Genomic DNA, 27804 nt, shown 5'->3' with positions numbered 1-27804 from the left:
TGCTCCCAGCTCGGGTCTGAGCTTCCATAGGGCATTGCTCTTGATATTGGGGACCTCCGTGTCAACGAGGTGACACACGGGGACAGCGGAGGATCGCGCAGGGCCGCCCGCAGCGTCGATCCGGGCACTCAGCGCGGGCTGTCACAGGACCGGGGGTCACCGCACCCCCCTCGCCGAGCGCTGCGGGTCCCCTGGGCCGCCCCATCGGTGCTTGGGTGAGCTAATTAATGAGCTGGGCGAGCTAATTAAGGAGCTAGCGGTGCCCCGCCATGAGCGGCTCGGGCTTCCCACGGGCTGCGGCGAGCGGTGCTTTCGCTCCTCCCCGTCTCTCCCGCCGCTGACGCCGCTCCGGAGCCGCACTAGGACCGAGGAGGAGGAGGAGGAGGAGGAAGAATGGAGGGGGAATGGGCCAGCAGAGGAGCCCGGCTGCCCGCGCTGCTCCTGGCGCTGCTGGGCCTTGGGCCAGGTGAGTGCGGCGGCGACACCGACACCGGGACCGACACCGGAGCATCGCGGCGGGTGGGATGCTGGTCCCACCGTGCCCGCTCCCTGCCCCTCCATCCCTCCCCACCGCCCGCAAGGCGCTTCCCGCCGCCGCTGCTTCGCCATTCGAGGCCTAACGAGAGCTTTGGGAACGACCCCCAGCTCCATCCCCATCCTCTGGTCCCTAACGCGCCCCCCGAGCCCCGTCACCCCCCCGCCCGGGGGGGCCGGGAGGGATCTGGCAGCGAAGCGGCTCCTTACGTAAAGCAGCAGCGAGGAATCCCCCTTAATTCCCAGCGTGCTAATCCACACATTTAATAATTCCCATAAAATCTCCGATTCCTACAGAAAGCATCTCGTAGTACAGGCAGATTAGTGGGGGGTTGCGGGGGGGGGGGGGTTTATCTTCCTAACCATTAATTGGCTTCACGAGCGAGACGGGTCGTCAGCAGCCGCTGGCACAAGGTGCCAAATACCTGACCCAGCTCCCATGGAAAACAGGTTGTCAACGATGCTTTGGAGTCTTCCAGCTGCTTTCTTTGATCAGAATCATTTGATAGCGGCGAGGATGATGAGAATTAGCACCCTGGGCTAAAATCAGCCCCGTAGCTTGATTTATTATATCTTTAGGGTCAGATTTTTAATTATCTTTTCTTTTATTGCCTAGCTGTTTGATTTACAATATGAAGATAACACTCTCATACCAGCAGCATTCCCGTTCGACACAATGCAAAGAAAACCCCCCCAAACTGGGACCATTTTAGCTGAACTCTCCTATAATTTTCCTCCTCTATGTTTATTCAGCTGTATTTCATACACCTACATTCCCCAGTCTAGTCCTAAGGAATCCTTATGTCTAAGTTGCCTTAGTATAGGTGTATATATACCTATATATAGGGGTATATATAAGGAGCATCTCCCCAAGCTGCTCCATATGCCAAATGAGCTTGTGCTGGTGACCTCAACTCCGTCCGCTCTCTCCCCACCCTGGACCCCAATGTGGCACCTTGGGACCCCCAAATTCCCCATCACCGCATCCCCCTGCATGGGCTCAGCATCCTCCCCCCATCTCAGTTCGACGGGGCCCCAAAAACTTGGGGGAAGAGTCAGAAATGGGGGGGATCCCAGATTTGGCTGCAAGGACGGGACTCAAGCCCGGGCTAAGCAGGATCAGAGCCACAAACACCCCAGCGACACAAAGCGCTTCTTAAAGAGCAAAGCGAAGAGGCCGCTTGTAATTTGGGGCTGCCGGGGGGGTTTATACGGAGTAAACACTGCGGTTAATCTGCTTTAATATACAGGCGCATCTGCTTCTGCATCCTGCGGGTGGGGGAGGCGGCGGGGGTGCTGGTGCAGGATCTGTCCCCCCTGATGGGGTCCTGGGGTGAAGCTGCTTGTCCCCACCGTGCCATCCGTCCGGGGGTCCCGGGATGAAGCCGCTTGTCCCCACCGTGCTGTCTGTCCAGGGGTCCTGGGGTGAAGCCGCTTGTCCGCACTGTCCGTCCGGGGGTACCGGGGTGAAGCCGCTTGTCCCCACCGCGCCGTCCGTCCGCGTGGGACAAGGACGGTGGCAAAGGGCCGTGGGGGCCGTGGATGGAAGAGACAGATTGAGGGTAGGCGGGAGCTGCCAGGAGTGAGGGAGGGGGTGTCGAGAGCCTCCTGGTGCGATTATTGCAGAGAGCTGGCGATGCTGCCGAAAAACACGAGGCGCTCAGACCGGGGAGCCGCAACGTGCCCCTCGGCTGGGGGGTGATCGGGAATCAGCCCCGTTCTGCACCTCCCGCAGCCGCAGGGACCCCCACAGCCACAGGGACCCCCGCAGCCACAAGGACCCCCACAGCCACAGGTACCCCCACAGCCGCAAGGACCCCCGCAGCCACAGGTACCCCCACAGCCACAGGGACCTCCACAGCCACAAGGACCTCCACAGCCACAGGGACCCCCACAGCCACAAGGACCCCCACAGCCACAGGGACCCCCGCAGCCACAAGGACCCCCACAGCCACAGGGACCCCCACAGCCACAAGGACCCCCACAGCCGCAAGGACCCCCGCAGCCACAGGGACCCCCGCAGCCACAGGGACCTCCACAGCCACAAGGACCTCCACAGCCACAGGGACCCCCGCAGCCACAGGGACCCCCACAGCCACAGGGACCTCCACAGCCACAAGGACCTCCACAGCCACAGGGACCCCCACAGCCACAGGGACCTCCACAGCCACAAGGACCCCCACAGCCGCAAGGACCCCCGCAGCCACAGGGACCCCCGCAGCCACAGGGACCTCCACAGCCACAAGGACCTCCACAGCCACAGGGACCCCCGCAGCCGCAGGGACCCCCACAGCCACAGGGACCCCCGCAGCCACAGGGACCTCCACAGCCACAAGGACCTCCACAGCCACAAGGACCTCCACAGCCACAGGGACCCCCACAGCCGCAAGGACCCCCACAGCCGCAAGGACCCCCGCAGCCACAGGGACCCCCGCAGCCACAGGGACCTCCACAGCCACAAGGACCCCCGCAGCCACAGGGACCTCCACAGCCACAAGGACCTCCACAGCCACAGGGACCCCCGCAGCCACAGGGACCCCCACAGCCGCAAGGACCCCCGCAGCCACAGGGACCCCCGCAGCCACAGGGACCTCCACAGCCACAAGGACCCCCGCAGCCACAGGGACCCCCGCAGCCGCAAGGACCCCCGCAGCCACAGGGACCCCCACAGCCGCAAGGACCCCCACAGCCACAGGGACCGCCACAGCCGCAGGGACCCCCGCAGCCGCAAGGACCCCCGCAGCCACAGGGACCCCCACAGCCGCAAGGACCCCCACAGCCGCAAGGACCCCCACAGCCACAGGGACCCCCACAGCCGCAAGGACCCCCACAGCCGCAAGGACCCCCACAGCCACAGGGACCCCCACAGCCGCAAGGACCCCCACAGCCACAGGGACCCCCACAGCCACAGGGACCCCCGCAGCCGCAAGGACCCCCGCAGCCACAGGGACCCCCGCAGCCACAGGGACCCCCCACAGCCACAGTGACCCCCACAGCCACAGTGACCCCCGCAGCCGCCCCTGTGGCCTTAACCTTGTCCATCTTTCGTAGGCATCTGTGCCGAGGGGCGTTTTAAGGCGGACAATGAGGTTTTGCAGGTGCCGGCTGGGAATTCCTCCCAGGCGCTGCTGGAGCGTTGTGCGGGTGAGCGCCCGGCGCAGCGTTCAGATGGGGCGCCCGCATCTGAACCAGTAGACGTTGGACTTGGCTTTTAGAAACCAGTAGCCGAACCCAGAGCCTTTCCCTTCCCGATGGAGCAGGAGGCCACTCCGGCACCATCCGGGGTCTTCCGGGGGTACACCCGTGTTCCTGGCAACAAGAGGAGACCCGGCGGCTGCGGCAGGGCAGGGGATGCTGATTCTTCCCTCCCCAAAAAACAACCCATCCCTTGGGGTCCTTCTGTCCCCATCTTGTCCCTGTTGTCCCCACCTTGTCCCCAAGCACCCGGTGACTTTCTGCCTTGTCTGCAGAGCTTCTCTTTGGCCAAGCACGGGCACCACCCCGGCAGGTGAACGGTGTCCTGGGGGGGTCCGTGCTGCTCTCGCCGGCTCTGCCCCCCAACAAGACGGTGAAGGAGATCGAGTGGAGCTTTTCAGCCGGTGCCGGTGCCATGATTCAAGTGGCCGAGTTTGGCCCCGGCGGCTTCGAGCGCCCCGATCCCAACGACCGGTTTAAGCAGCGGCTGGAGATGTTCAACGCGACGGCGCTCAAGATCAGGGCCCTGGAGCGGGGCGACAGCGGGGTGTACGGGGCGCGGATCAAACTGCACCCGGCGCTGGTGGAGGACCAGACCTTCAACCTCTCTGTCTACGGTGAGCGGCCGCACGCTGAGGTTTGGCAGGGTGAAAATAGAAACCCCCCCAAGCGCCAGAGCTGGGGCCTCGATAGGCGGGGAAACTGAGGCACGGAGCAATGCGGGGGTTACCAGGGTTGTGTTAGACCCCGAGCTTTGCGGCCCCGCAGCTCTGCAAAAAGCCAAATGCTGCCACCTCGGGGGTCCCCAGGGTGTCCCCAACTGGGGACAAGTGTGACGGCGGGGATGGCGGTGAGGAATCCCCACCACCCCGCTCTGATCTGCACCCGTGTTGGGCGCAGAGTCGGTGCCGAGCCCCCGGACCCGCAGCCAGCTCCTGGCCAGCACCCTGGAGTGGTGCAACCTGACGCTGCAGTGCCAGGGCGCCGGCAAGGGCGCCGTCAACGTCACCTGGAAGAGGGACAACGTCACCCGCGAGCTGCCCTCCGACCGCCACCAGCTGTCCCCGGACGGGACCACCCTGCGGCTGGCGCTGCCGCCCGCCGCCGCCAACGGCACCTACGCCTGCACCGTCAGCAACCCCGCCGACCACAAGGTCGTCCTGTTCGACCTGCAAACCATCTGCCAGAGCGGAGGTGAGACCCCCACCCCGAGGATGCTCAGGGGTCCCACAGCAGCCTGGGCGCAGGGTGGGCTCAGCCCTTGCGGGGGGGTTGGCGCCACTCAGTGCCTCTCTCTGCACCCCCCAGGGGGACAAACGGCCTTCTCCAAGTCGGGGTACATCGTCCTGACCCTCATCCTGCTGGCGGTGAGCCTGGGGGGCGCATTCTGGTGCTGGCGCGTGAACAGCGAGAAGGCGGCAGACCCAGGTCGGTGAACGCGCCGGCGCTCGTGGGGGATGTGGAATGCTAGGGGGGGGTTCCCAGCCCTTCCTGACCCCCTGTTCCCATGCAGCTGCCACCCCCACAGTGCCCGCCGAGGAGAGCCCCTCCGAGCCCCAGTACACCGAGATCGTGCGCAGGAGCCCCCCGGAAGGTAATGACCAGGTGAGGCCCCGGGGGGGCTGGGCTGGGGGTCCCGGCCACACTGGGAGCCGAGCCGCACGGGGGTCACAGCCACAGTGGGGTCCTGACAACCCTGGGGGTCTCGGCCACACAGAGGTCACAGCCGTGTCGGGGGCCTTGTCATGTTGAGGGTCTTGGTGACACCACAAGGATGTGGCCACAACGCTGGGGGTCCCAGACACACTGGGGGTCCCAGCCACATGGAAGTCATAGCATCATGGGGGTCCCAGCCATACTGGGGTTCCCAGTCACACTGGGGGTCCCAGTCACATGGTGGTCATAGCCATGTCAGGGTCACGCTGGGGTCTTGGCGACACCAATGTCATGGCCACACTGCGGGTCCCAGCCACACTGGGGGTCTCAGCCACATGGAAGTCATAGCATCATGGGGGTCCCAGCCATACTGGGGGTCCCAGTCACACTGAGGGTCCCAGTCACATGGTGGTCATAGCTGTGCCAGGGGCCTGGTGACACTGAGGGTCTTGGTGACACCAATGTCATGGCCACACTGGGGGGCTCAGCCACATTGGGGGTCCTGACAACACTGGGGGGCCCGGCCACACTGGGGTCAAAGTAACACTGGGATCGCGGCATCATGGGGGCCCCAGCCACATTGGGGTCCTGGCCACACTGGGGGGCCCAGTTGTGTTGGGGTCATGGCCACACCGGGATCATTGCAAACATGGGGGTCCCAGACACACCAGGGGTCCTGGTGGTGGCGGGGGTCCCAGCCACACTGCAGTCCAGCCATACTGGGGGTCCTGGCCATACTGGGGGTCCCAGTCATACTGGGGGTCCTGGTCATGCTGAGGGTCCCACCCATGCTGCAGTCCCGGCCATACTGGGGGTCCCGGCCATACTGGGGGTCCTAGTCATGACCAGGGCGCCACCCATGCTGCAGTCCCGGCCATACTGGGGGTCCCGGCCATGCTGAGGGTCCCACCCATGCTGCAGTCCTGACCATACTGGGGGTCCTGGCCATACTGGGGGTCCTGGCTGTACTGAGGGTCGGGGTCCCGGCCATACCGGTGTCCCAGCCCCATGAGTCACTCCAGGCACCTGCCAGCCCTGGGTCAGGCTGGGCTCAGTGCTGGGGTCTCCCCGGGGCTGGTGGGTCCCTCAGCACCCCCCCGATTTCTGCTGCAGGGCCCCGGTCACCCCAAAACTAACGGGGAGCAGAGCTCGCCGCAGAAAGCGCCGGTCAGCACCGTCTATGAGCAGATCAGCCGAGCGCCAGAGGACACGGCCGAGGAGGTGACATAGGCCCACAGGTGCGGTGGGGCTGCTCCCCAAAGGGTCCCGGGGCTGGGGGGGTCCAGGCGGGGAGCCCCCAAACGCCGTCACTGCTGCGGGCTCCTCTGTCCGCAGGCACCCGCAGCGCCGGAGCACCGGGATGTCCCAGAAGGGCTGTACAGTGCGTTGTGTGCCAAACCCGACCCCTCCGGCCCCCCTTTCGGCTCCGGGGATGGACGGCACCATCTCGGGGCGACAACCGTTCGGATGCTGCCCCCCCCCACGCCGGTTTCTCCCCAACCTCCTTGTCTGACGCCCTCCCAGACTGTTTGGGGAGCGGGACCCCCGGAATGAAGCAGAGACTCGTGGTGACGGCGAAGCGGGGGGACCCTGCATGGCCCCCGGGCGCCCCGGGACGGGGGGACCCCGGGGGTCACCTCCCACGTGCCACCATGGCCGGGTTGGCCGGGGTTGGAGGACATCCTGGTGTTGGTCTGGCCGTGTCACCTCGGTGTGACACTGCGGGGCCATGGGGAGACCCCCAGGGTAGTCAAACCCCCAATCTCCCCCCCAACCCTCTGGGGTGTCACAGGGACCCCCTATGGGGAGGTGTCCACCTGCTTCACCACTGCCACAGAGACATTGGGGGACACTGGGGCGTCCCCCCAGCTCCGTCACACACGGCTCCGCTGGAGCAGATGGTGGCACCTCCGGGGACACAGAGGGACACAGAAGGGCCCGTCACCCCTGTGAATATGTTGAGCAGCACTCCTTTTCCCCCCAGCCCCCCCATAGCTGTTGCCCGTAGCCCGTGCACTGTTGCACCTGGGGGTCTCACTGCCTGCGTACCCAGCACCCGCGTCACGGGCCCCTCGCTCGGCCGGGCCCCCGCGCTGTACAAACAGCAAATAAATGTTGGTGAGATCACAGCGGAGAGCTGGCGGGGGGGCACGCGAGGGCAAGCGTGTGTGTGTGTGTGCGAGTGCATACGTGTGCAAGCGTGTGCGTGTGTATGAGTGCATACGTGTGCAAGCGTGTGTGTGTGAGTGCATACGTGTGCAAGCGTGTGTGTGTGAGTGCATACGTGTGCAAGCGTGTGCGTGCGAGTGCATACGTGTGCAAGCGTGTGCATGTGCGTGCGAGTGCATACGTGTGCAAGCGTGTGCATGTGCGTGCGAGTGCATACGTGTGCAAGCGTGTGCGTGTGTATGAGTGCGTACATGTGCAAGCGTGTGCATGTGTGTGAGTGCATACGTGTGCAAGCGTGTGTGTGCGAGTGCATACGTGTGCAAGCGTGTGTGTGTGCGAGTGTGTGAGTGCATATGTGTGCAAGCGTGTGCGTGTGTATGAGTGCATACGTGTGCAAGCATGTGCGTGTGCGAGCGTGTGAGTGCATACGTGTGCAAGAGTGTGCGTGTGTATGAGTGCATACGTGTGCAAGCGTGTGCGTGTGCGTGCGAGTGCATACGTGTGCAAGCGTGTGCGTGTGTGAGTGCATACATGTGCAAGCGTGTGTGTGTGAGTGCATACATGTGCAAGCGTGTGTGTGTGTGTGAGTGCATACGTGTGCAAGCGTGTGCGTGTGCATACATGTGAGTGCATATGTGGGCAAGCGTGTGCGTGTGCGTGCGTGTGAGTACATACATGTGCAAGCGTGTGCATACATGTGAGTGCATACGTGTGCAAGTGTGTGCATACATGTGAGTGCATATGTGGGCAAGCATGTGCAGGCATGCACAGGTGTGTCCAAGCATGGACATGTTTGTGCGAGTGTGCGGAGGTGTGTGCAAGCATGTATATGTGTATGCAGGCGTGTGCAAGCACGCGCATGTGTGTGCAAACATGTGCAGGTGTGTGCAAACATGTATGTGTGTGTGCAAACATGTACACATGCAGGCATGCACATGTGTGTGCAAGCATGTGCATGTATATGCATGCGTGTGCGAGCATGCAAATGGGGCAAGCCTGTACATGCGTGTGCACTCATGTGCATTTCTGTGCAAGCACGCACACGTGTGCATGCACGTGCAGGTGTGTGCAAACGTGTACGTGTGTGTGGGTGGGCATGTACGTGTGTGCAACCATGTGCATGCACGTGCAGGCACGTACAAGCATGTACATGTGCGTGCAAGTGTGTGCAAGCATGTGCATGCATATGCAGGCGTGTGCAAGCAGGCACATGTGTGTGCACTCATGTGCAGGTGTGTGCAAGCATGTACATGTGCATGCGGTCATGTATGTGTGTGCAAGCATGTGCATGCACGTGCAGGCATGTACAAGTGTGTGCAATTGTGTACATGTGTGTGCAAGCATGTGCATGCATATGCAGGTGTGTGCAAGCATGCACATGTGTGCAAGCCTGTACATGTGTGTGCTGCACTTGTGCATTTCTAGGCAAGCATGTGCATGTGTGTGCATGCATGTGCAAGTGTGTGCAAGCATGTACATGCCGGGCATGTACATGTGTGTGCAAGCATGTGTATGCACGTGCAGGCATGTACATGTGTGTGCAAGTGTGTGCATGTGTGTGCAAGCATGTGCATGCATATGCAGGCGTGTGCAAGCATGTACACATGTGTGCAAGCATGCACATGTGCGTGCATGCACGTGCAGGTGTGTGCAAACATGTACATGTGCATGCAGGCATGTACATGTGTGTGCAAGCATGTGAATGCATATGCAGGTGTGTGCGAGCATGCAAGTGTACATGTGTGTGCACTCATGTGTATTTCTGTGCAAGTGTGCACACATGTGTGCAAGCATGTGCAGGTGTGTGCAAGCATTTACATGTGTGTGCATGCACATGCAGGTGTGTGCAGACGTGTACGTGTGGGGGGGGCATGTACATGTGTGTGCAACCACGTGCATGCACGTGCAGGCATGTACAAGTGACTGCAAGTGTGTACATGCATGTGCAAGCATGTGCATGCATATGCAGGCCTGTGCAAGCATGTAGACATGTGTGCAAGCATGTGCACTTGTGTGCAAGCATGTACATGTGTGTGCATGCATGTGCAGGAGTATGCAAACATGTACGTGTGTGTGCAAACATGTACACATGTGTGCAAGCATGTGCATGTGTATGCAGGTGTGTGCAAGCATGTACATGTGTGCAAGCCTGTACATGTGTGTGCACTCGTGCATTTCTGTGCAAGGATGTACACATGTGGGCAAGCATGTACGTGTGTGCATGCACATGCAGGTGTGTGCAAACATGTACATGTGCGGGCATGCACATTTGTGTGCGGGCATGTACAAGTGCATGCAAGTGTGTACATGCGTGTGTAAGCATGTGCATGCATATGAACATGTGCGCAAGCCTGTACATGTGTGTGCACTCGTGTGCATTTCTGTGGAGGCATGTACACGTGTGTGCAATCATGTGCAGGTGTGTGCAGGCATGTACATGTGTGTGCAAGCATGTGCATGCACGTGCAGGCATGTACATGTGCGTGCAAGTGTGTATATGTGTGTGCAAGCATGTACATGTGCGTGCATGTACAGGTGTGTGCAAACATGTGCATGCACGTGCAGGCACATACATTTGCGTGCAAGTGTGTATATGTGAGTGCAAGCATGTACGTGTGTGCATGCATGTGCAGGTGTGTGCAGGTATGTACGTGTGTGTGTGCGGGCATATACATGTGTGTGCAAGCATGTGTATGCACATGCAGGCATGTACATGCGTGTGCAAGTGTGTATATGTGTGTGCAAGTGTGTACATGTGTGTGTATGCACGTGCAGGTGTGTGCAGGCGTGTACATGTGCGTGCAAGCATGTGCATGCACATGTACATGCAAGTGTGTATATGTGTGTGCAAGCATGTACATGTGTCTGCATGCATGTGCAGGTGTGTGCAGGCATGTACATGTGTGTGCAAACATGTGCATGCACGTGCAGGCACGTACATGTGCGTGCCAGTGTGCATATGTGTGTGCAAGCATGTACATGTGTGCATGCATGTGCAGGTGTGTGCAAGCGTGTACATGTGTATGCATGTATGTGCAGGTGTGTGCAGGCGTGTACATGCGTGTGCAAGCATGTGCATGCACGTGTAGGCATGTACATGTGCGTGCAAGTGTGTACATGTGTGTGCATGCATGTGCATGTGTGTGCAGGTATGTACGTGTCTGTGTGCGGGCATATACATGTGTGTGCAAACATGTGCATGCACATGCAGGCATGTACATGCATGTGCAAGTGTGTATATGTGTGTGCAGGCGTGTACATGTGCGTGCAAGTGTGTATATGTATGTGCAAGCATGTACGTGTGTGCATGCATGTGCAGATGTACGTGTGTGTGTGCGGGCATATACATGTGTGTGCAAGCATGTGTATGCACATGCAGGCATGTACATGTGTGTGTAATTGTGTACATGCATGTGCAAGCACGTGCATGCATATGCATGCGTGTGCAAGCCTGTACATGTGTGTGCACGCCTGTTTTCCTGTGCGTTGCACGTGGCCTCGTTGCAGCCAGAGCCTCCAGGGCCGTGCAAACCGCCCGGGTTGGGGCTGCACCCCAAGGATTCGCAACCCCGTGCAGACGGGGCCACAGCCGCCCCTCGCTCCCTTTTCGGGATGGTGTCACCTTGTCCCCCCCACTCCGGCCCCACGCTGCCTGTGGCCAGCCCGGCCCCACACGGCCCCCAGACCCACGGGGCTGTCACAGCCAGTGTCCATGGCAGCCAGGATGTGGGTGACAATGGCCTGGGGACACGGCTCCTGCTGCGGGGGCTCTGCCTCAGGAAGCTGCTCCAGAAGAGAATTTGCTGCTGGTGGGGAGAAACTGGCCCAGCTCCCGGTGGGAAATGTGGGTGCGGGGCAGGGGACGGGACAGCCCGGGGACAGGGGACGGGACAGCCCGGGGACAGGGGACGGGACAGCCTGGGGATAGGGGACGGGACAGCCCGGGGATAGGGGACAGGACAGCCTGGGGATAGGGGACGGGACAGCCCGGGAATAGGGGACGGGACAGCCCGGGGATAGGGGACAGGACAGCCCTGGGACAGGGGACGGGACAGCCTGGGGATAGGGGACGGGACAGCCCGGGAATAGGGGACAGGACAGCCTGGGGATAGGGGACGGGACAGCCTGGGGATAGGGGACGGGACAGCCTGGGGACAGGGGACAGGACAGCCTGGGGATAGGGGACGGGACAGCCTGGGGATAGGGGACGGGACAGCCCGGGGACAGGGGACGGGACAGCCTGGGGATAGGGGACGGGACAGCCCGGGGATAGGGGACGGGACAGCCTGGGGATAGGGGACAGGACATCCCGGGTCTAGGGGACAGAACATACCAGGGCTGGGGACAGGAGCATCCCAGGCAATGCAGACAGGAGCATCCTGGGTGTAGGGGACAGGACATCCTGGGTGTAGGGGACAGGACATCCCGGGTCTAGGGGACAGAACATACCAGGGCTGGGGACTGGAGCATCCCAGGCAACGCAAGCAGGAGCATCCTGGGTGTAGGGGACAACACATCCTGGGGGCAGGGGACAGGAGCATCCTGGGTGTAGGGGACAGGAGCATCCCAGGGGCTGGGGACAGAACATCCTGGGTGTATGGGACAAGACATCCTGAGTATAGGGGACAGGATATCTCAGGGGCTGGGGACAGGGCATCCTGGGTGTAGGGGACGGGAGCATCCCAGGCAATGCAGACAGGAGCATCCTGGGTGTAGGGGACAACACATCCTGGGGGCAGGGGACAGGACATCCTGGGTGTAGGGGACGGGAGCATCCCAGGCAATGCAGACAGGAGCATCCTGGGTGTAGGGGACAGGACATCCTGGGTGTAGGGGACAGGACATCCTGGGTGCAGGGGACAGGACATCCCGGGTCTAGGGGACAGAACATACCAGGGCTGGAGACCGGAGCATCCCAGGCAATGAAGACAGGAACATCCTGGGTGTAGGGGACAAGATATCCTGGGTGTAGGGGACAGGAGCATCCCAGGAGCTGTGGACAGGACATCCCGGGTGCAGGGAACAGGACATCCTGGGTATAGGGGACAGGACATCCCAGGGCTGGAGACAGGAGCATCCTGGGGGCAGGGGACAGGACATCCTGGGTGTAGAGGACAGGACATCCTGGGTGTAGGGGACAGGACATCCGGGGTATAGGGGACAGGACATCCCGGGTATAGGGGACAGGACATACCAGGGCTGGAGACAGGAGCATCCCAAGCAATGCAGACAGGAGCATCCTGGGGGCAGGGGACAGGACATCCTGGGTGTAGGGGACAAGACATCCTGGGTGTAGGGGACAGGACATCCCGGGTCTAGGGGACAGAACATACCAGGGCTGGGGACTGGAGCATCCCAGGCAATGCAGACAGGAGCATCCTGGGTGTAGGGGACAAGATATCCTGGGTGTAGGGGACAGGAGCATCCCAGGTGCAGGGGACAGGACATCCTGGGTATAGGGGACAGGACATCCCGGGTGCAGGGAACAGGACATCCTGGGTCTAGGGGACAGGACATCCCAGGGCTGGAGACAGGAGCATCCCAGGCAATGCAGACAGGAGCATCCTGGATGTAGGGGACAGGACATCCTGGGTGTAGGGGACAGGACATCCCAGTCACTGGGAGCCCCTCAGGACATTCCCCTCTCCCCTCAGTCCAAACCAGGCAAACCCTCCCCGGGAGGAGCAGCCGCCCCATCTCAGCCCCGTGGGGGGGCCCAAGGTCAAGTGCAGCGTGTCCCGGGGCGCTGGGCTCAGCACCTGGCTCCTGCCCTGGGTCATCGCACCCGGGAACCAGGAGCAAAACGAGCGCTGGGCAGCGGGGACCAGCCTGGGGACGCAGGGACCAGCCTGGGGACGCAGGGACCAGCCTGGGGACACAGGGACCAGCCCTTGGGGACGCAGCAGCAGGGAGAATTCCCACCGACCCCAACGTGTGGCCACACCGGCTGGGGCTCAGCGATGTCACCGCGGTGTCCCCAAGGTGTGCTGTCATTGCCGCTGCCCCGGGAGGGTGCGGTGCTGGGGGGGGTAGATCTGCGTGTGCGCTCCATCCCAGCCGGTCTGTAGAGCTGAGATCAAGGCGTTGAGCTTGCGGCGTTGGAGCAATGGGGATGTCACCCGGCCGCCCGTGTCCCCGCGTCCCTTGGTTGCTGGTCCCTCTCCTTGTGGCAGCAGGTGGGTGTGGGGGCAGTGCTGGGGCTGTATTATTCAATATATTCATCAATGACTTGGATGAGGGAATAGAGTGACTGTCAGCGAGTTTGCTGGACACCAAGCTGGGAGGAGTGGTGACACTGGAAGCTGTGCTGCCATCAGAGACCTGGACAGGCTGGAGAGCTGGGCGGGAGAAATGTGATGAAATAGAACAAGGGCAAGTGTAGAGTCTTGAATGTGGGCAGAACAAGCCCAGGTTCCAGTGTAAGTTGGGAATGAGCTGTTGGAGCAGTGAAAAGGGAGCTGGGGGTCCTGGGGACAGCAGGGGGACCATGAGCCAGCACTGGCCCTTGTGGCCAGGAAGCCAATGGGACCTGGGTGGGTTAGAAGGGGGTGGTCAGTAGGTCAGAGAGGTTCTCCTGCCCCTCTGCTCTTGAATAAAGGGTTTAGTTCAGACACCATAAGGATACACTTGAGAAACATATATACATATATATATACATATATATATATAATACATGCAGCCATAGCACCCTGAGAACGCCCCATCTGGTCTGATCTGGGAAGCTAAGCAGGGTCAGGCCTGGTCAGTGCTTGGATGGGAGACCAGCTGGGTCCAGAGAGGTTCTCCTGCCCCTCTGCTCTGCCCTGGGGAAACCACACCTGGAATCTTGTGTCCAGCTGTGGCCCCTCAGCTCCAGCAGGACAGGGAACTGCTGGAGAGAGTCCAGCGCAGCCACCAAGATGCTGGAGGGAGTGGAGCATCTCCCGTGTGAGGAAAGGCTGAGGGAGCTGGGGCTCTGGAGCTGGACAAGAGGAGCCTGAGGGGGGACTCATTCCTGGGGATCAAGATGGAAAGGGGCAGTGTCAGGAGGATGGAGCCAGGCTCTTCTGGTGACAACCAGGGACAGGACAAGGGGCAATGGGTGCAAACTGCAACACAGGAGGTTCCGCTGGAAGATGAGAAGCAACTTGTTGGGGTGAGGGTGGCAGAGCCTGGCCCAGGCTGCCCAGGGGGTTGTGGAGTCTCCTTCTGTGCAGACATTCCAACCCGCCTGGACACCTTCCTGTGTAACCTCATCTGGGTGTTCCTGCTCCGGGGGGATTGCACTGGATGGGCTTTCCAGGGCCCTTCAACCCCTCACATTCTGAGAGCGAGGATGCTCCATTGTACACTGAGGTCCAGAGACCCTCCTGGGGGCGGGTGACAGGGTGAGGCTGGGGGGGACAGGGCTGAATTGGACTCCCAGCCCCCCCCACAAGGGACCCTCTGTGTCCCAAAAGGCCCCAAGATGGGGATCCCAACCCCATCACCCCAAACCTCCTGCTGCTTCAGCGGGGACATGAAGCCCAGTTCCCAAGGCCACCGTGCCCTGGGTGGGCAGCGCTGTGACCGTCCCCTTGCCGAAGGGCTGGCGGCTCAGGGGGAGGTTGTTTCATCCTGTTGTTTGCCCCCCCAGCAGCAGGACCCCCCACCACCTACAGCCGGACACGTCCCAGCGGGGATGGGGGTGCAGGGGGGGCTGGTGGCAAAGCCCCCCCCATGTCCCCCAGCTGAGCGGTGACTCCAATAAAAGCGGGTGAAGCGATGTGTGGGTGGATTTATGGGGGTCAACCCCCCCCACCGGGGGAACCCAAGGGTGGGGGGTCCCAGGCTGCCCCCCCCTGCGGGGGGTGGGGACTCTGGGGGACACCAGCACATGGGGGTGTGGGGGCCCCCCGCCTGGCCCAGGGCCCGATCCTGCACAGCTGGATCCCCACCCAACTGCACATCTGGATACACACGTGGTGGGATTCCCCACACAGCTGGATCTCAGTGAAGCAGAACCTCTGCGGAGCTGGATCCCAGCGCAGCTGGATCCCCCGACAGCTGGACACACACACACACACACACACACACACACCGCCCCCCCATGTAACTCTGCTCCCACACAGCTGGATCCTTGCACATCTGGATCCCCATATAGCCAAACCCCTCAGAGCTGGATCCCTCACACACCTGGATCCCCACAGAGCTGGATCCTTCACAGCTGGATCACCATAGACCCGGATCCCGCACACCTGGCTCCTGCAAAGCCGGTTCATCACACAGCTGGACCCCAGCAGAGCTGGTGTGTGCACAGCTGGATCCCCGCACAGCTGTTCCACTCCTCTCCCGTACTGCAATATTCCCACACAGCTGGACCTCCGCATAGCCGGAGCTCTTAACAGCTGGATGACCGCACAGCTGGATCCCCGCACAGCTGGATCCCCGCACAGCTGGATCCCCATCGAGAAGGATCCTCTAACAACGGGATCCAGCCCAGCCGGCCCCTTCGCTTTCCGCCCTCATTTGTCCCTCGCCGCCACCCGTCGCAGCGCCCGGGCGGGCGGGGGAGCGGGCGGGGGGGGGGGGGGGGGGAGGAGTGGCCACGGCGGGAGCCCGCCCGCCCGCCCCGCCCGGGCCGGAAGCGGAAGCGCGTGGGAGCGTGCCCGGAAGTGTGTGGGCGGTGGCGGCGGTTCCGGTTCCGGCGGCCGTGCGGGGGAGGCAGCGGCGGCGGCAGCAGCGAGTGGAGCGGCGCGGACCCGCATCGGCACCGCGGCCCGGGCGCGACCCCGGCCCCGCCCCCGCGTCACCCGCCGGCCCGGCCCGGCCCGCGCCGCCCCCCCGCAGGTGGGTCCCGCCGCCGCCGCCCGGCCAACCCGGACGCGCAGACTCGGTCGTGCGGGGAAGCGGCGGGGGGGGCTGGTTCCCGGAGGCGGGCGGGGTGACGCGTGTGCGCCGCGAACCGGGAGGCCGCGGCGGCTCCGGGCACCGCGGGGCTGCGGGGGCGGAACGGGGAGATCCCGGAACGGGGGCTGCGGCTCCGGGGAGCTCTGGCCGGCCCCCCCGGTAACCCGGCGCTTCGGGCCGTGGGAGGGCGGGCGCTCCTCGGTTAGCGGGCGGGGGCGGGGGGGACGTCGCCGCCGGTGCAAGCGGCGCGACCGCGGGGCCGTGGCGGGGTTAACGGCGGCGGAGCCGCTCGCGGGGCGGCGGGGGGAGGGCGGCGGTGGCGGCGCCGCCCCGCCCGGGGCAGGGGAGGGAGCGGCGGGCGGGACAGGCCGGGACAGGCCGGCGGGGGCTGTAACGGGGGAGCCCCGGCCCCGCCGCCGCCGCGGCGCCTCGTCCCCTCCCGGCGGCCATTTCCACCCTTTGAACACTTCAAAGGGCCAAACCCGGCGGGGACGGGGCTCGGGGGGCCGGGGGGGGGGCGCCCAAAACCCGCTGCCCGTGCTGCCGCTGCTCCCCAAGCTGGGCTTTCCCTTTCGTGCCGGGGGTGGGGGGGGGGCAGCGCTCGGTTCGTCTCCAACCGATCCCCACCAAGACCGCTTAGAATCAACTTGGGAGGGGGGGGGTTCGGGAGCCGGGCTTCGCTGTGTCCCCTCCCCGTCCCCCCCCCCGCCCCGGTCCAGCTGGGCGAGCGTGTGTATTTTGGCAGCGCGACCCGTCTCGTAACAGGAGACAAACTGTGTTTGGCTCGGCGCGTCTGTCTGACGGCCGCGCCGGGTTTAACCGCCGGGACGGGGCTGGAGGTGCTTCCTCCGGTGGAATCCCGAGCGCCGGCGCTGCCAACGGCGCGGTGCTGTGGCTGATGCCGGTTTCCTTGTGTTTTGCAGTCAGCAGGAGGGAGAAAATGAAAGCAGGCTGCAGCATCGTGGATAAGCCAGAAGGAGGAGGAGGTAAGGGAGGCTGAAGGCTGCACGTTCAGCCCCTACCAATTCCTTTCCCCGCATAAAAATGCTCAGGTTGGATTAACCCCACGTCCTAAACGCTCCTGTGAGCGCGGGTCGATCGGCCGCCCGCTCGCCGCGCTCCCGCCGGTGTTAATACGCGAATCGATCTCGCCGGAGATGTTTTCTTTGTGAGGGTTTGGGGTGCGTAAGGTGGATCGTTGCAGTCTGGTGCGGCTCGTGACTGGTTTTATCTCTGGCTCAGCCCGCGCTGGGCTTGTGGGTGGCATCTGAGCGTGATGCGGCTTCATCCCCGCTGCCGGAGCTTGAAATTGCGGCTGCACGAGCGTTTGGCAAAGAAAATAAACCCCTCGCGTTAGTCGTTGGGCTGGGAAACTGTTCTGAGAAACCCCAACTTGGCAGCGGCTCAGAAACATCTGCTGGCGCAGCTGAGCGAGGAACGAGCTGCCGGGCGCCCGAGCCGGGGAGCTGGAGCTGCTGGGAGCCGTTCCCCCCGCGCCCCCCCCCACCCCGCCCCGCAACATCAGCGCTCCAAATGCTCCGATCTGGCTTAACCGCCTTATTTCAGGCACCTGGAATCCAAATCGTAGCGATGGTTAAAGCTTTTGGGCTCCTTCCCACCGCTTTTACGGCGTCGTGTTTGGGGATTCTCCAAGGAGAGGGGGCTAAAATGAGTAAGAAAATGAGCAGTTTGGAGTAGGAGAGCAGAGTTTCTCTGCTCGCACGTTGAATATTTAACAGGATTACAGCCCCCAGCGATGCTTTGTGGTCTCGCTCTGGAGCAAAGATGATAAATACAAAGCGAAGACGCTCATTCCCAGCCGTAGAGCTTGGCAGCCGCGCGTTCCCTCGTGCCGAGTCGCTGTCTGAATGACTATTATTTGTATTTTGGGGGGTTTTTTCTCCAAGGTTATCATTTCCCGGAGTGGGCTTACAAGACAGAGTCCAGCCCGGGCTCCCGGCAGATCCAGCTGTGGCATTTCATCCTGGAGCTGCTGCAGAAGGAGGAGTTCCGTCATGTCATCGCCTGGCAGCAGGGCGAGTACGGGGAGTTCGTCATCAAGGACCCCGACGAGGTGGCGCGGCTCTGGGGGAGGAGGAAATGCAAACCCCAGATGAACTACGACAAGCTGAGCCGGGCGCTCAGGTGAGAACAAGCTCCCTTTGAGGCGACGGGGCCGGTAACAAGAGTCCACCCGCCCTCCTTTGGGTAACAGCGAGTTCCTGGGGGGCTCGGGTAGGGCTGTGCGTGATGGGAGAGGTGGCAGAGGGACAGTCCCGGGTTCACCGGGCGCCGTTCAGCGTCACGGCATCAAATCTGCGCCTCTGGTTTGGGTTGTTGTTATCAGGATGACTTCCTTCCGGGGAGATTTTCCTGTCTCTTTTCTCAGCTTCCACTCTCAGCACCGACTTGAGCAACGAAGGTGTGGGAGGAAACCAGAGGTGTTGCTTTGTTGTTGCTCCATCACGGGTACCGGTTCACAGAAAGTGTTCTCCTGTCTGACACCATTTGTTGTTGTCTTTTGGCTGCTAAACCAGCGCCTGGACTGGGCTTTGCTGAGCCCTGGTGACACAAATTTGGGCATTCTCTGGCCCTTTGTGTGAGACAAGGGCTGAGCAACCCTCACGTTGTATTTCATAGAATCGTTTTGGTTGGAAAAGATCATCAAATCCAACCGTTCCCCACCCCAGCGCTGCCCCATTGTCCTGAGAACCTCATGTCCATCTGTCCAACCCTCCAGAGATGGTGACTCCAGCACTGCCCTGGGCAGCCTGTTCCAATGCCCCACAGCCCTTTGGGGAAGAAATTGTCCCCAAGATCCCATCTCCAATCTCTATTTGTGATGCTGAGGGTGGGGACTCTGGCCCAGGTTGCCCAGGGAGGTGGTTGATGCCCCATCCCTGAGAACACCCAAGGTCAGGTTGGATGTCGCTCTGAGCAGCCTGGTCTGGTTGGATGTCCCTGGTCTGGTTGGATGTCCCTGGTCTGGTTGGATGTCCCTGATCTGCTGGAGATGTCCCTGCCCATGACTAGATGGTCTTTGAAGGTCCCTCCCAATCCAAACCCTTCCATGATCATAGAGTCACCATTTGGGTTGGACGAGACCCTCAAGATCATGGAATCCAACCATAACCCACCCCTGTCCTGCCCCATGTCCTGAGAACCTCATGTCCGTCTGTCCAGCCCTCCAGGGATGGTGACTCCAGCACTGCCCTGGGCAGCCTGTTCCAATGCCCCACAGCCCTTTGGGGAAGAAATTGTTCCTAAATCCACCCTCAACCTCCCCTGGCGCAACTTGAGGCCGTTTCCTCTGCTCCTGGCGCTTGTTCCTGGGGAGCAGAGCCCGACCCCCCTGGCTCCAAGCTCCTTTCAGGCAGTTCAGAGATCAGAAGGTCTCCCCTCAGCTCCTGTTCTCCAGCTGAACCCCCCAGGTCCCCAGCAGCCAGCACAACTTCACCCTCTTTATTTCGACCTTGCCGTAGTTGTTTTTTCAGCCCTCGCTGTGTGTTTCAAAGTGGAAAACTCCAATGTGTTTCACCATTTCAAGCCCGTCACCCGCAGGAGTGGCCGGGCCGAGACAGGTTGGGGCATTATCAGTAGGTAACGTGGACTTCGCTGCTTTACGCCCTCTGATACCTCCTGGGTGGAGCTGCTAAAGACAAACAAGGAAGCAAACACCAGTGTCTTGTACTGGGACAGGAAGGAAACAATAAATTGGACGGCGTTTAGGCCGTAATTGGCGCATGGGAGTGGAAAAGAACCTCAACCTGCCAACGCTGATGGCGTCCCGGCATCGCGGTGTCGCGACCCGCTCCGGGGCTGCCCCTGGGGCGTTTGCGGCACCCGGCAGCGGGTGTTAGTCTCCATCCCCAGCGCGGAGAGCAGCTGGGGATGATCCGCGTGTAACACCTTTGTTTGTGCACGCGCGGGAGGAGGCTGAGGACAAAGTGGTGTAAGCAGGGAGGAGACACCGGGGATTAAACCCACCGGGGGATTAAACCCACCAGGGATTAAACCCACCGGGGCTTTGTTCTGCTTTCCTCGGGGCGAACGGTGAGGACGGGGATCGGCGCTGGCTCCCAGCGCGTCCCCTCTGCAGATCACCCCACAGAGGGTGCTTGTGTGAGACCCCCCCGGTCTGGCACTGGTCCCGGTTTGGAGAGGGGTGAGAACAGCATGGACAGGCTTGGCCTGTTGTTCGGCTTTTCCTCCCTTTCTGGATCTCACCTTTTCCCACACATTCTAAGGAACGTTATGACCTGTCAGATGGTTTGAAACCTGCTGCTGAAACACGGTTAAAAGGAGCAGGTGCCGTTTGGAAACGTCCCGATGGACGTTCATAACATAAAAACAAGACCTTTGAACTGGTCACCGCGTGCGCTGATCGATCTCTTTAACTCTCATTAACCGATCTCTTTAACTCTCGTTAACAGATACTATTACAACAAGAGGATTCTCCACAAGACAAAGGGCAAACGATTCACCTACAAGTTCAACTTCAACAAGCTGGTGATGCCCAACTACCCCTTCATTAACATTCGGCCCAACGGTGAGTGCGGGCTGGGGGCAGCCAGTTTCGTCGTCCCGGGGCCCGTATCGCTCATCTCCCACCGCGACAATCCGCGCCGATGCGGTGGGAGCGTCCGGGCGCTGATAAAGCCTTATCTGGAGCGCTCTTTCCCTCGGGTTTGTCGCGGTCGGCTGCAGGGGAGACACGGGACAGGGTGGTTTCCTATTTGAACTGGTTTGGTGGGTTGTCTTTATTGGCGCCACGGGGCGGGTTTGCTTTGCTCTCGGGGTCGGGCGTCCTTGGGAGAAGCAATTTTGAGCTCTGGCGGGGTCTTTGCCTCGCTCAGATGCTTTTAACGCCCGTTTATGGGGCCATATAGATGTGACAAGGAGCTTAGTGCTGTGTGGCGAGGCATCCACGTGAGTACCCCCGGAAAATTCACAGCTTAACAGCCATTTGCTCCCCTTCAAAAGCCCCTTGTTTGCTGCCATTCTGCTCCTTTTCGATCAAAAGGGGCTTTTCTCACCCAGCTGACGTCCAGAATTCAGAGAAACGTTGTAGTAGAAGTGCAGGAGCTCGTTCAGTTCGACTAAAATCGCAGGTATTTCGCATTTGTCCATAGGGCAGAATGATGTGTTGACCCTGAGGGGAGCGAAAAGCTTTGGGAATGGAGCGGAATTGTTCTCTGCTCGTCCTAAAAGGCCTTGGAGTTTTGTCCTGGAGTCAGTGCTACTGCTGTGGTTTGTCTGGAAAGAGGGGCTTTTGTTTGCAAGTTCCTTTTTGGTGGCGTTTAAGTCCCCCCCGTAGCTGGATTTCTCCAGCTGGAGGGATCTCCTGCGTAACTGCAGAGCCACCGCACGACCGGGGAAATTAGCGGCGATGGAGTCCATCCACAGAAGCAAAACCAAAAAGACCTTCTGGAAGTCATTAGAGCCACGGCCGAGACTGCGGAGCAACGCGAAGGCGCCTGACGGGCCGTTCTCACAGCTCCGCTCTCACCTTCCCCCAGGGGAAGCCTTGAAGATGCGTCTGGCAGGGAGAGAGCAGGGGAAAGCGGGGACCCAACGTTGCCTCTGGAGCCCCGGCGGCGGAGAAAAACAGGTTACGCGTGGGCAAGAGCGTTTCGTGTCGGTGCTCGCACACCCGCGCCAACGTACGGCGACGGCTCCGGCAGTTGAGGCGACGCGAGCGCAAGCAGACGGGATTTCAGGACGAAGAGTAACCCCAAAACAAAGCTGGGGGAGCAGAAATATTCATCGAGGTGTTTTCGCTTCACCCCTGTGCGCCGCGGCGCCTTGACAGCAACAGGGAGAGGGAATTGTCTCCTCCAGGAGCGCTCAGCCTGAGCACGGGGGTGGAAGATGCAGCATGAAGCCGCGCTGCAAATCTATAATTACTTGCAGCAACAAGTCCGGGCAGTTCCAGCTCAATATTGCTCAGCGCTGTTCCTTTTCCCTGTTTGCAGCCACTCCCTCCTATCTCTGGGGCACGCATTTAAAAAAAGCAGTTTGGAGAACTGGAATGCACTTGTCTAATTACAACCTGTTTTCTTTCCTTCTGGCTGGGCTGGGGGTTGGGAGAGCAAACCTGGTTGGGGCGCTGGAGTCGGGTTTCTCGTGTGGTTTTTTGGAGGGAAGGGGGAGAATCAAGGGGCGTGTTGCGGAGGTGAGAAAGCGGCTGGAAGAATTTGCCTTGGGATGGCTTGTTACGGCACGAGCGCGCCGTAGCCGGGCGGCTCCGTGGGCACAGCGGTGGGAGGGGAGCCAGCAGAAGCGTTGGAGAGGCGCCGGCTTCCCAGAAAAGCACAAATCAGTGATTTATTGTGTCTTTTTTTTTCCCCGTATTCCACCCCAAGAGCTTGAGGTTTACAAGCGCCGCTGCTGTTTGAACGCGATTGTGTAACCGACGGAGGCACCGTCGCCGAGACCTTTGCTGGTTAAACCAGAGCGGGGAGGTCAGGGGAGGGTGGCCAAAAGTGGAAGTGACTTCAGTGGTGCTCGGAGGTTCCCGAAACCTCAAGAGAAGCTTCACCCGCAGCAGCGGGAGGTTTCGGGGTGGGCAGAGCAGCCACCTCCCGCCTCCCGTGCTGTGATAGCGCGTCGTGGCTTCGTGTGGCTCATCCAAACGTCGGCGGGTGCAGCCAAAAAGCGGCTTTTTACCGGTGATTTCACTCGCTGCGCTCTGAACTCTCTGTCTCTGTCCCGTCGCAGGTGTCGTGCCGCAGAGCGCTCCTCCCGTCCCCACGGCTTCGTCCCGCTTCCACTTCCCCCCGCTGGACAGCCACTCTCCCACCGACGATGCCCAGCCCGGCCGCTTCCCCGGCAGCTCCCTGGGCCCATCCAACCCCGAAGCGCTGGGCGACGGCGGCGAGAGGAAGCCGGACGTGCCGGAGCTGGAGGACGGCTCCTCGGATTGGCGCCGCGGGGTGGATCTCATGGCTTCCCGCAACGCCGTGGGCGCCGGCGGCGTCAACCACCAGAAGCGCAAACCCGATATTATGCTCCCGCTCTTCACCAGGCCCGGGATGTACCCGGATCCTCACAGCCCCTTCGCCGTGTCCCCTCTGCCGGCGCGCGGCGGGGTCCTGAACGTCCCCATCTCTCCTGCGTTGTCCCTGACGCCCACCTTGTTCTCCTACAGCCCTTCTCCGGGTCTCAGCCCCTTCACCGGCAGCAGCTGCTTCTCTTTTAACCCCGAGGAGATGAAACACTACCTGCACTCGCAAGCCTGCTCCGTCTTCAACTACCACCTGAGCCCGCGGACTTTCCCCCGCTACCCGCTCATGGTGCCGCCACTACAGTGCCAAGTGCCGCTGGAGGAGCAGCCCCAGTTCCCCATCAAGCTGCAGCCTCCGCCCGTGGGCCGGAAAAACAGGGAGAGACTGGAAAGCGCCGAGGAGCCGGCGGCCCCGCAGCTGAGCGCTCCGCCGCCGCCAAGGGTCAAGGTGGAACCGGCGCTGGACAAGGAGGCAGAGCCCGAAGAGCCACCGGCCAAAGGTAAAGACAAAACCGAGAGAGAGGAAGGCTCCGGCGTGGAAGAGGAGAAGGGGCCTGTGTTTGCCAGACCAGCAGCTCCGTCCTGGCACCCGGCGCCGCCGGCACCCACCCCGGCTGAGGAGCCGCAGGAGCAGGGGGAGAACAGCGGGGAGAAAGCACCCCCCCGGGAGCCTGCCGGAGATGCGGGGGCGCAGGAGAAGAGAGAGGACGCCCTGATGCCTCCCAAGCTGCGTCTCAAGCGCCGCTGGAACGGTGACCGGCAGGCGGACGCCCCCGAGGAGCGGCACAACGGCCGCGTCCACTGGAACGGGGCGCTGGGCACCCCTCACCTCGCCCCAAGCCCCAAGGCCGTGGCGGCCGCCGCCGCCTCCGACGCCTGATCCCGGCGGAGCCGCGAGGTCCGCGTGCGCTGGAGACATCCGTGTATTTATGTAGCAAGGTTGCAGAGCGTGGGGGGCGGGCGGGGGGCTTGGGTTAGCCTGGTTTGGGAATCCTAGCGAACTAGGGGGGGGTGGGTTGTGTTCTTTGTTTTCGTTGTTGAATTGCAGGTGAGACGCGGTTTGGCTCGCTCCGCTTCGGAGAGGCGAGGGAACCGCTTGCTTCACGCCTCGCACGGACTCCAGCGGGGACGGAGGAACTCCAGACGCCGTCTATTTTCCGAGCGCTCTGGGATTTATAGAAGCGGGAAATCTCCAAATTATTCTAATTCCCCCTTTTTTTTTTGGGTGGCGTTTTGATGGCGGGAGAGGATTTCCTGCCCCTTCGCGCCACGGCACCGCGGTGCCGGCTGCGTTTTGGCGGCGAGGGAACATCGCGCTGGCCGTGGAGCGGGGCGAGTTGCAGAAAGACATAATTTGGCGAGTCCCCGTTGCGCCGGCAACGTGGGACGTGGCCAGAGCCGCCTTCCCGGTAGCGCTTGAGGATCCGCTTAATCCTTTTGTGAAATACTGCAGAAGCCATGAGCAAAACCTTACAAATCTTTCAGGGAAAGGGAGTGGGGTGGGAAAGACTAAAAAGAAATAACCTAATGCCTTTAATAGACGCATTAAAATGTACCCTAGGTGGATTATTTTTGTATGGGTGGAGCTGGGAGTGATTGGCAGATTAACACGGAGCTGATTGTGGGGAGTTGGTGGAGGAGGAGTGACAGGAGCTTTGTTAATGGTGTTTGCTTTGTTTGGTTCCCCTATCACTTGACTCATGCCTTAACTACGCGTACACTTTATGTGAGCAGGGTTTGGGCCGGCACCGAGCCGGTTGGGTGGTTTTTGGACCGTTGCGGCGCCGGGGAAGCGCCGGAGGTGGCGGCGGCCGTGCCCGCGGGCTCCATCTCCTCGCCGTGTAAATCTCGCTGTATTTTCGCTAGCAATCCGCTATTTCCCTATGCAGCCGCGCTTCTCGTTAAGCTGACGAATTTAGGCTCCGGATTACGCCGAGCAACGTGCTTGTCTTGTCTCTCTCCCCAACGATTCCTCGGAAGGAGCTTAGAAAACATAAAGACAACAAAAAAAAAAACATAGAGAAACCTCCACTTTGGGCGCTGGAGCCGCATCCCGAGCAAGCGGGTGGTTGCGGGGCGAGATGCCGCTCGGGCGCCCGCCGCCGAGACGCCGCGCGCGGTACCCGGAGGGTCGGGAATCCGCTTGGTTTGGGCAAGTTCACCCCCGCTGCCCCCTGGCACCTGGATTTACCTCTAGACCGCGCGTGGAGGCAACGAGCGCGGAGCCCCGGCGAGGGACCCAGTGTCGGCGTGAACTCAGGAATTCGAAACACGAGGCCTTTCCCATCACCGATCATATCATCACCCCCCCCCCACCCCTCGCGCCCAAGTGCCGGAGCCGGCGGCGTTTACGGCAACAAAAAGAGAAGTTGAACTGTCCGTTTGGCTTTAAACGTTTGTACTAGTTATTTTTGGGGAGGGGGGTGTCGTCTCCATAGCCATTGCACTGCGGACGGGGGCTCGGCGTTCAGGGATAAAGGACTCAGGTTGTGGGGACAGCGGCTGCGCAGGGGGCGACTGGTTGTGTGTCCCCCCGCCGCGCTGGCGTCCCCGTGTCCCCCCCCGCCGGCTCCGGGGTCCCCTCGGTGCGGGAGTCCCCTTAATTTTGGGGTCCCCTCGGTTTGGGGGTCCCCTCAATTCCAGGGTCCCCTCGGCACGATGTGGCGGCTCCTCCCGACCGGACTCGACTTGGGCAGCGACGTCGGAGGGGGAGACGCTTCTAAATCCATTTGAAAGACAAAACTAAGATAAAAAGAGATATATATATATATATATATATATATATATATATATATATATATATATTCCGATGTGCCAAAATCTTGAAACTCGTCGAGTTTAACCGGTTGAAAAAACCGCGACGTCCACCTGTATTAATTAATCAAGCGCATGTTAATGTTTTTAAACGATCTTTTGCTTTGTTTAGCCATAGAGAAGCTGTAGGAAAGAGACTTTAATCGGGCAACCGGCGGGACACCCCCCAAATTTTTGGGGTGGGGGTGGGGGGGGGAACCATTGGATCAGCCCCGTGTTGCCGCGGAGCTTAATGAGCTTAACGAGCTTAACGAGCCCCGTTGAGGAGGAGGAACAACCCCCTCTAGCAGCATTAACTCCGCGTCCCCATCGCTTGGTTGTCCCTATCGCTTGGTTGTCCCTATCGCTTGGTTGTCCCTTATTTTTATTTATTCCATAATTACGTTTTTATTTTTAAAATAACTTTTATTTGGGGGGGTGGGGGGGTGGGAGGGGTGTTTTTATTTTATTTGTTGGGTTTTTTGTTTGTTTTTTGTTTGGTTTTCTCTTCGTTTTCCCCACTTACTGATCCCGGTTGGGTTGAACGCGAGCGACTTTGGGTTTGAAATCATCGGGTTGTTTTAATAATGATTAATGAATCATTTTGATTATTTTTTAGAGTGGTTTTTAAGGCGAACGTATTTACCGGTAGAAAATGGTTGTTTTTAAAGAATATATATCAAATGGTTGTTTTTAAACCGCTTTTCCCGAGGCGCGTTGGACTCGATGCGGCGGACGGAACACGTATGGATCTGTATATACCATGTAAAGTAGTCCCGGACTAATTGTGCAGTGCCTTTAGCCGTTCCACTTTCTATAAAGTCTTCGAGGAAAAAAAAAACAACAAAATTTAAAAAAACACCACAAAAAAGTCGGCATATATATATATATTATATATATATGATGTAATGTTATAGAAATATATGTATAATATACATATTTTTTTTCCAGGGGTATCTGATAGCTCTGTATTTTGTTATGGAAGTTGAAAGAAAAACGAAAATTACAAAAAAAAAAGTATTTTACCTCAAATTAAAAAGTTAAATAAACCTTTTAAATAAGCATTTTGGGGGCTGCCGGTTGGTTCTTGTTGCGGTGGCTCCTTCCCGCCTCCGCAGCTCGTCCCGCTGCTCTCGGTTGGGATTTGGTGAGGAACACGTGGCTTTGCTGCTGTTAAGTCGGGTTTAAACTCAATTCCAACTAAACCCGGCTTAAATCTGCGTCTTGAGAGCAGCGCTCGGTTGGTGGCGTTTCTCTGGTGGGATACGGGGCCGGCCGGGCCCGGTGGCGCTTTTATGGTGTTTCTCTGGTAGGATTGGGCTGGGATGGGGATTATTTCCCTTTTTATTCATTTTTATTTCGTTTTTATTCCATTTCATTTCGTTTTTATTCCATTTCAAGGCGCGGAGAAGCGATTTGTGCCAGGAGGGGATGAAGGCCGGAGCTCCTGGCTCTTAGGCCTCTCCTCACACCACCAGCCCCTTTCCAGGCCTGCCTTATTACTCCCTTATTATTTACTACATTATTTACTCTATTATCATTTTCTATCTTATTTATTATCATTTTCCATCTTATTTACTACA

The 27804-nt window shown here is 60.1% G+C and overlaps 2 protein-coding genes across 5 annotated transcripts; both read left to right on the top strand.

Annotated features, from left to right (window-relative positions):
- Window positions 1-71: 71 nt before the first annotated feature.
- LOC110364544 (SLAM family member 5-like) lies at window positions 72-7512 on the top strand. 2 transcript variants are annotated; one of them, XR_010468370.1, is made up of 7 exons: window positions 72-466; window positions 4005-4346; window positions 4630-4923; window positions 5038-5157; window positions 5243-5323; window positions 6499-6623; window positions 6721-7512. XR_010468370.1 is itself a non-coding variant. In XM_065042951.1 (7 exons), exons 1-6 carry the CDS (start codon window positions 394-396, stop codon window positions 6613-6615), a joined length of 1038 nt encoding a protein of 345 aa, XP_064899023.1. In that variant the 5' UTR covers window positions 172-393; the 3' UTR covers window positions 6616-6623; window positions 6721-7512. The 2 variants fall into 2 exon arrangements, 1 of the variants encoding a protein (XP_064899023.1); XM_065042951.1 differs by having other exon boundaries at window positions 172-466; window positions 5243-5334.
- Window positions 7513-16197: 8685 nt separating this feature from the next.
- Window positions 16198-27285, top strand: ETV3 (ETS variant transcription factor 3). 3 transcript variants are annotated; one of them, XM_065042948.1, is made up of 5 exons: window positions 16198-16362; window positions 17346-17408; window positions 18330-18567; window positions 20856-20971; window positions 23143-27285. In XM_065042948.1, exons 2-5 carry the CDS (start codon window positions 17363-17365, stop codon window positions 24306-24308), a joined length of 1566 nt encoding a protein of 521 aa, XP_064899020.1. In that variant the 5' UTR covers window positions 16198-16362; window positions 17346-17362; the 3' UTR covers window positions 24309-27285. The 3 variants fall into 3 exon arrangements, with proteins under 3 accessions (XP_064899020.1, XP_064899021.1, XP_064899022.1); XM_065042949.1 differs by lacking the exon at window positions 16198-16362 and adding an exon at window positions 16563-16581; XM_065042950.1 differs by lacking the exon at window positions 16198-16362 and having other exon boundaries at window positions 17164-17408.
- Window positions 27286-27804: the final 519 nt, after the last annotated feature.

This window comes from Columba livia, chromosome 28, assembly GCF_036013475.1.
Source record: "Columba livia isolate bColLiv1 breed racing homer chromosome 28, bColLiv1.pat.W.v2, whole genome shotgun sequence".
NCBI classification, from domain to species: domain Eukaryota; kingdom Metazoa; phylum Chordata; class Aves; order Columbiformes; family Columbidae; genus Columba; species Columba livia.
This window is presented reverse-complemented; position numbering and strand designations above follow the sequence as displayed.